At 68.5% G+C, this 7,476-nt stretch overlaps 1 protein-coding gene across 4 annotated transcripts; it reads right to left on the bottom strand.

The window, feature by feature from the left end:
• Window positions 1-260: 260 nt before the first annotated feature.
• On the bottom strand, window positions 261-7,135 carry CCDC115 (coiled-coil domain containing 115). 4 transcript variants are annotated; one of them, XM_062617059.1, is made up of 6 exons: window positions 6,816-7,135; window positions 3,805-3,887; window positions 2,618-2,703; window positions 2,405-2,533; window positions 995-1,123; window positions 261-364 (listed from the first exon to the last, which is right to left on the bottom strand). In XM_062617059.1, the coding sequence occupies exons 1-6, from the start codon at window positions 7,107-7,109 to the stop codon at window positions 309-311; spliced, it is 777 nt and encodes a 258-aa protein (XP_062473043.1). In that variant the 5' UTR covers window positions 7,110-7,135; the 3' UTR covers window positions 261-308. The 4 variants fall into 4 exon arrangements, with proteins under 4 accessions (XP_062473043.1, XP_062473037.1, XP_062473060.1 ...); XM_062617053.1 differs by having other exon boundaries at window positions 3,805-3,908; XM_062617076.1 differs by lacking the exon at window positions 2,405-2,533 and having other exon boundaries at window positions 3,805-3,908.
• Between the last annotated feature and the right edge of the window lie 341 nt (window positions 7,136-7,476).

Here is a 7,476-nt window from a genome sequence, read left to right on the forward strand (position 1 = left end):
CACAGCAGTGCCAAGATGGCTCCAAAGGTGACACAAAAGCAGCGGCTGCCGTTGTCTTTATTAGGGACATGGTGACACGTCACAAGTGATGACGTCACTGTCACGAGCGGTGATGTCACTGTCACGAGTGGTGACGTCACTGACACGAGTGGTGACGTCGCTGTCACAAGTGATGTCACTGACACGAGTGCTGACATCACTGTCACAAGTGATGACGTCACTTGCCATTGTGAATGGCAACATCGCTGTCTTGAGTGACGTCACTGTCGTGAGCGGTGACGTCACCATCCCGAGCGGTGACGTCACTGTCACCCGCAGACAGGCTCCACGTTACCCACAGGGTCTTCGTGCAGCTCCAGCTCATCTGTGGGGACATGGGGGGCTCAGCGGCACCCATGGGTCACAACGGCACCCATGGGGCTCAGTGTCTCCCATAGGCCCCAACAGCACCCATAGCCCCCAACGGCACCCACAGGCCCCAGTGGCACCCATAGGCCTCAATGGCACCCATAGCCCCCAGTGGCGCCCATAGCCCCAACGGCGCCCATAGCTCCCAACGGCACCCATAGCTCCCAACGGCACCCACAGGCCCCAACGGCACCCATAGCCCCCAACGGCACCCATAGCCCCCAACGGCACCCATAGCCCCCAGTGGCACCCATAGCCCCCAGTGGCACCCATAGCCCCCAGTGGCGCCCATAGCCCCCAGTGGCGCCCATAGCCCCCAGTGGCGCCCATAGACCCCAATGGCACCCATAGCTCCCAGTGGCGCCCATAGACCCCAACGGCGCCCATAGGCCCCAGTGGCGCCCATAGACCCCAACGGCGCCCATAGGCCCCAGTGGCGCCCATAGCCCCCAGTGGCGCCCATAGCCCCCAATGGCGCCCATAGACCCCAGTGGCACCCATAGCCCCCAACGGCACCCATAGGCCCCAATTGCACCCATAGCTCCCAATGGCACCCATAGCCCCCAATGGCACCCACAGGCCCCACCTCTGCTCCCGGCGCTGCCCTCGGTGTCCGCACGGGGGCGCCGCTGCCCCCCAAGCAGGGCCCGGTACCGAGCGGCCGCCGCAGCCACCGCGCTCTGCAGCGCGGCCACGTCCAGCGCCAGCGACACCGCTGAGACCCCCAAGTGTGGGGCAGGGACCACAGTGAGACCCCCATGTGTGGGGCAGGGACCCAGTGAGACCCCCAAGTGTGGGGCAGGGACCACAGTGAGACCCCCACGTGTGGGGCAGGGACCACAGTGAGACCCCCAAGTGTGGGGCAGGGACCACAGTGAGACCCCCACGTGTGGGGCAGGGACCCCAGTGAGACCCCCAAGTGTGGGGCAGGGACCACAGTGAGACCCCCAAGTGTGGGGCAGGGACCTCAGTGAGACCCCCAAGTGTGGGGCAGGGACCACAGTGAGACCCCCCATGTGTGGGGCAGGGACCCCAGTGAGACCCCCAAGTGTGGGGCAGGGACCACAGTGAGACCCCCACGTGTGGGGCAGGGACCACAGTGAGACCCCCATGTGTGGGGCAGGGACCACAGTGAGACCCCCAAGTGTGGGGCAGGGACCACAGTGAGACCCCCAAGTGTGGGGCAGGGACCACAGTGAGACCCCCAAGTGTGGGGCAGGGAGCACAGTGAGACACCCCCATGTGTGGGGCAGGGACCCCAGTGAGACCCCCACGTGTGGGGCAGGGACCACAGTGAGACCCCCACGTGTGGGGCAGGGACCACAGTGAGACCCCCAAGTGTGGGGCAGGGACCACAGTGAGACCCCCAAGTGTGGGGCAGGGACCACAGTGAGACCCCCAAGTGTGGGGCAGGGACCACAGTGAGACCCCCAAGTGTGGGGCAGGGACCACAGTGAGACCCCCCATGTGTGGGGCAGGGACCACAGTGAGACCCCCAAGTGTGGGGCAGGGACCACAGTGAGACCCCCAAGTGTGGGGCAGGGACCACAGTGAGACCCCCCCATGTGTGGGGCAGGGACCCCAGTGAGACCCCCCATGTGTGGGGCAGGGACTCCAGTGAGACCCCCACGTGTGGGGCAGGGACCACAGTGAGACCCCCCCATGTGTGGGGCAGGGACCCCAGTGAGACCCCCCATGTGTGGGGCAGGGACCACAGTGAGACCCCCAAGTGTGGGGCAGGGACCCCAGTGAGACCCCCACGTGTGGGGCAGGGACCACAGTGAGACCCCCAAGTGTGGGGCAGGGACCACAGTGAGACCCCCAAGTGTGGGGCAGGGACCCCAGTGAGACCCCCCCCATCGTGTGGGGCAGGGACCCCATTGAGCCCCCGATGTGTGGGGCAGGGACCCCATTTACCCTCCCCATTGTGTGGGGCAGGGACCCTGTTGAGCCCCCCAAGTGTGGGGCAGGGACCCCCCCATTCTCCCCCCCTCACCTTGGCTGAAGGAGCCCTGCGCCCTCCGCAGGGGGAGGGGCACCAGGACCCCAAACCAGGTCAAAGGGTCCGGGGGGGGGCGGGGGGGGGCCCCCCCTTTCTCTGGGGGTCCCCGGCGCTGGCGCAACCCTGGGGGGGGGAGGGGCACAAATGGGGGTGACCCCCACGTGACTGCGCCCCTCCCCCCCTCCCCTCCCCTCCCCCCCTCCTCACCTTTGCCCTCCCCCTCCTGGGGGTCCTCGGGGTCCCCCCCACTCCCCGGCACCTCCTCAAAGCGGGGGGGGGCCCCCGGGTCCTGCCTGGGGGGAGGGGAGGAACGGATGTCACCAACCCCCCCATTGTAACCCCCCCATCTGCCCCCCATGGTCCCCATTGTCCCCCCATGTCCCTCCCCCCCATTGCCCCCCATTATCCCTATTGCCCCCCCATATCCCCCCCATTGCCCCCATTGTTCCTAATGTACTCCCTATGTCCCCCCATATCCCCCCCCATCTCCCCCCATGTTCCCCCCCCATTGCCCATTATGGTCCCCATTGCCCCCCCATATCCCCCCCCATTGCCCCCCATATCCCCTCCACTGCCCCCCATAGACCACATTACCCCCCCATTGCCCCCCCATCTCCCCCCCACTGCCCCCCATAGACCCCATTGCCCCCCCATATCCCCCTCATGTCCCCCCCCCATTGCCCATTATGGTCCCCATTGCCCCCCCATATCCCCCCCCATTGCCCCCCATATCCCCTCCACTGCCCCCCATAGACCCCATTGCCCCCCCATCTCCCCCATAGACCCCATAGCACCCCCATCGCCCCCCCATAGACCCCATTGCCCCCCCATCTCCCCCCCATATCCCCCCCACTGCCCCCCACGGTCCCCACTGCCCCCCATGTCCTCCCCCATCTCCCCCTCCCCACTGCCCCCCATGGTCCCCATTGCCCCCCCATCTCCCCCCCCCATTGCCCCCCATATCCCCCCCACTGCCCCCCATAGACCCCATTGACCCCCATCTCCCCCCCCCTTGCCCCCCATAGACCCCATTGCCCCCCATGTCCCCCCCCCACTGCCCCCCATGGTCCCCATTGCCCCCCCATCTCCCCCCCATTGCCCCCCATGTCCCCCCCCCACTGCCCCCCATGGTCCCCATTGCCCCCCCATCTCCCCCCCCATTGCCCCCCATATCCCCCCCATGTCCCCCCCCATTGCCCATCATGGTCCCCATTGCTCCCCATCTCCCCCCCATATCCCCCCCCATGTCCCCCCCCTTGCCCCCCACGTCCCCCCCATTGTCCCCCACTGCCCCCCATCTCCCCCCCCATATCCCCCCCACTGCCCCCCATAGACCCCATTGCCCCCCCATCTCCCCCCCCATTGTCCCCCCATCTCCCCCCCCTGCCCCCCACCTGGGCAGGACCCGCACCCTCGGCTCCATGGTGGCCCCGTACTGCAGGGCCGAGACCCGGTGGCAGCCCAGGGAGTAGCGGGCCTGGGAGAGCGAGAGCCACCCCTGGGGGCGCCCCACGGACAGGGGTCACCCCACGGGGCCGCTATGGGGCAGCCCCACACGCGGCCCTATGGGGCTGCCCCACACGCGTCCCTATGGGGCAGCCCCACACACGGCCCTATGGGGCTGCCCCACACGCGTCCCTATGAGGCAGCCTCACACGCGTCCCTATGGGGCAGCCCCACACGCGTCTCTATGGGGCAGCCTCACACGCGTCCCTATGGGGCAGCCCCACACGCGTCCCTATGGGGCAGCCCCACACGCGTCCCTATGGGGCTGCCCCACACGCGTCTCTATGGGGCTGCCCCACATGCGTCCCTATGGGGCAGCCTCACACGCGTCCCTATGGGGCAGCCCCACACGCGGCCCTATGGGGCTGCCCCACACGCGTCCCTATGGGGCTGCCCCACACGCGTCCCTATGGGGCAGCCTCAGACGCGTCTCTATGGGGCTGCCCCACACGCGTCCCTATGGGGCTGCCCCACACGCGGCCCTATGGGGCAGCCCCACACGCGGCCCTATGGGGCAGCCTCACACGCGTCCCTATGGGGCTGCCCCACACGCGTCCCTATGGGGCAGCCTCACAGGAGTCCCTATGGGGCAGCCTCACACGCGTCCCTATGGGGCTGCCCCACACGCGTCCCTATGGGGCTGCCCCACACGCGTCCCTATGGGGCTGCCCCACACGCGTCCCTATGGGGCAGCCTCAGACGCGTCTCTATGGGGCTGCCCCACACGCGTCCCTATGGGGCTGCCCCACACGCGGCCCTATGGGGCAGCCCCACACGCGGCCCTATGGGGCAGCCTCACACGCGTCCCTATGGGGCTGCCCCACACGCGTCCCTATGGGGCAGCCTCACAGGAGTCCCTATGGGGCAGCCTCACACGTGTCCCTATGGGGCTGCCCCACACGCGTCCCTATGGGGCTGCCCCACACGCGTCTCTATGGGGCTGCCCCACACGCGTCCCTATGGGGCTGCCCCACACGCGTCCCTATGGGTCAGCCCCGCACACGTCCCTATGGGGCAGCTTCACATGAGTCCCTATGGGGCTGCCCCACACGCGTCTCTATGGGGCAGCCTCACACGCGTCTCTATGGGGCAGCCCCAGCCCCACACGCGTCCCTATGGGGCAGCCTCACACACGTCCCTATGGGGCTGCCCCACACGCGTCCCTATGGGGCAGCCTCACACGCGTCCCTATGGGGCAGCCTCACACGCGTCCCTATGGGGCAGCCTCACATGAGTCCCTATGGGGCTGCCCCACACGCGTCCCTATGGGGCAGCCTCACACGCGTCCCTATGGGGCAGCCTCACATGAGTCCCTACGGGGCTGCCCCACATGCGTCCCTATGGGGCAGCCTCACATGAGTCCCTATGGGGCTGCCCCACATGCGTCCCTATGGGTCAGCCCCGCACGCGTCCCTATGGGGCAGCCTCACATGAGTCCCTATGGGGCAGCCTCACAAGCGTCTCTATGGGGCAGCCCCAGCCCCACACGCGTCCCTATGGGGCAGCCTCACACACGTCCCTATGGGGCTGCCCCACACGCGTCCCTATGGGGCAGCCCCACACGCGTCCCTATGGGGCAGCCTCACATGAGTCCCTATGGGGCAGCCTCACACGCGTCCCTATGGGGCTGCCCCACACGCGTCCCTATGGGGCAGCCTCACACGCGTCCCTATGGGGCAGCCTCACACGCGTCCCTATGGGGCTGCCCCACACGCGTCCCTATGGGGCAGGCCCACACGCGTCTCTATGGGGCTGCCCCACACGCGTCCCTATGGGGCAGCCCCACACGCGTCTCTATGGGGCTGCCCCACACGCGTCCCTATGGGTCAGCCCCACACGCGTCCCTATGGGGCAGCCCCGCACACGTCCCTATGGGGCAGCCCCGCACACGTCCCTATGGGGCAGCCCCGCACACGTCCCTATGGGTCAGCCCCACACCCGCCGCTATGGGTCAGCCCCACACACGTCCCTATGGGTCAGCCCCACACACGCCGCTATGGGTCAGCCCCACACCCGCCGCTATGGGGCAGCCCCACACACGTCCCTATGGGGCAGCCCCACACACGTCCCTATGGGGCAGCCCCACACACGCCGCTATGGGGCAGCCTCACACACGTCCCTATGGGTCTGCCCCACACACGTCCCTATGGGTCAGCCCCACACCCGCCGCTATGGGGCAGCCCCACACACGTCGCTATGGGTCAGCCCCACACACGTCCCTATGGGTCAGCCCCACACACGTCCCTATGGGTCAGCCCCACACCCGCCGCTATGGGGCAGCCCCACACACGTCGCTATGGGTCAGCCCCACACACGTCCCTATGGGTCAGCCCCACACACGTCCCTATGGGTCAGCCCCACACCCGCCGCTATGGGTCAGCCCCACACACGTCCCTATGGGTCAGCCCCACACACGCCGCTATGGGTCAGCCCCACACCCGCCGCTATGGGGCAGCCCCACACCCGCCGCTATGGGTCAGCCCCACACCCGCCGCTATGGGGCAGCCCCACACACGTCCCTATGGGGCAGCCCCACACACGTCGCTATGGGTCAGCCCCACACACGCCGCTATGGGGCAGCCCCACACACGCCGCTATGGGGCAGCCCCACACACGTCCCTATGGGTCAGCCCCACACACGTCCCTATGGGGCAGCCCCACACCCGCCGCTATGGGGCAGCCCCACACACGTCCCTATGGGTCAGCCCCACACCCGCCGCTATGGATCAGCCCCCCACACGTCCCTATGGGGCACCCCACACACGCCGCTATGGGGCAGACCCACACACATACGTCGCTATGGGTCAGCCCCACACACGTCGCTATGGGGCAGCCCCCCACACGTCGCTATGGGGCACCCCACACCCGCCGCTATGGGGCAGCCCCACATCCCCATCACCTCCCGCAGGACCCTCTCCAGGCTCTGCCTCCGCTCCTGCAGCGCCTCGAGCGCCTCCATCAGCGCCAGCGCCTCCGCGTCCAGCTCCGCTCCCAGCCCCGCCATCGCCTCCGCCAATGGGAGCCGCCCTCGGCGCCCCTGCAGCCAATCAGCGCGGAGGGAGGCGGGGTTTGACCCCGACTCGGTCCCACCCCGCGCGGCTGCCTCCGCCAATAGGAGCCGACCTCGGCGCCCCTGCAGCCAATCAGAGTGCGCAGGGAGGCGGGGCATCGACGCCTTGGCGGCCTCACGCATGGCAACGGTGTCCTCCAATAGGAGCCGCCCTCTCTGCCCCCTGAACCAATCAGCGCGGAGGGAGGCGGGGCTTGGCTTCGCCGTCCTCTCACCCTGCGTAACTGCCTCCGCCAATAGGAGCCGACCTCGGCGCCCCTGCAGCCAATCAGCGCGGAGGGAGGCGGGGCTTGGCTTCCATCTCCGCTCCCCGACCTCACGCATGGCAACTGAGTCCCCCAATAGGAGCCGCCCTCTCTGCCCCCTGAACCAATCAGCGCGGAGGGAGGCGGGGCTTGTCTCCCCCACGCTCTCACCCCGCCCAAGTCCCTCCTCCAATAGGAGCCGCCCTCTCTGCTGCCTGAACCAATCCTCGGCCTTCGCAGCACCG

This window comes from Pezoporus occidentalis, unplaced genomic scaffold (genome assembly GCF_034315485.1).
Source record: "Pezoporus occidentalis ecotype Australia unplaced genomic scaffold, CSIRO_AGI_Poc_V1 ctg1033, whole genome shotgun sequence".
In the NCBI taxonomy this organism is placed as follows: Eukaryota; Metazoa; Chordata; class Aves; order Psittaciformes; family Psittacidae; genus Pezoporus; species Pezoporus occidentalis.

Bases quoted from the DNA above. Each gene is read 5' to 3' on its own strand.
- CCDC115 (XM_062617053.1), bottom strand. From the start codon at position 7,109: ATGCGTGAGGCCGCCAAGGCGTCGATGCCCCGCCTCCCTGCGCACTCT. The intron at 3,909-6,815 runs GTGATGGGGATG...GGGCGCCCCCAG, and splicing joins TGGAGAGGGTCCTGCGGGAG to GGGTGGCTCTCGCTCTCCCA. The intron at 1,124-2,404 runs GTGAGGGGGGGA...TGGGGGTCTCAG, and splicing joins GCAGGGCTCCTTCAGCCAAG to CGGTGTCGCTGGCGCTGGAC.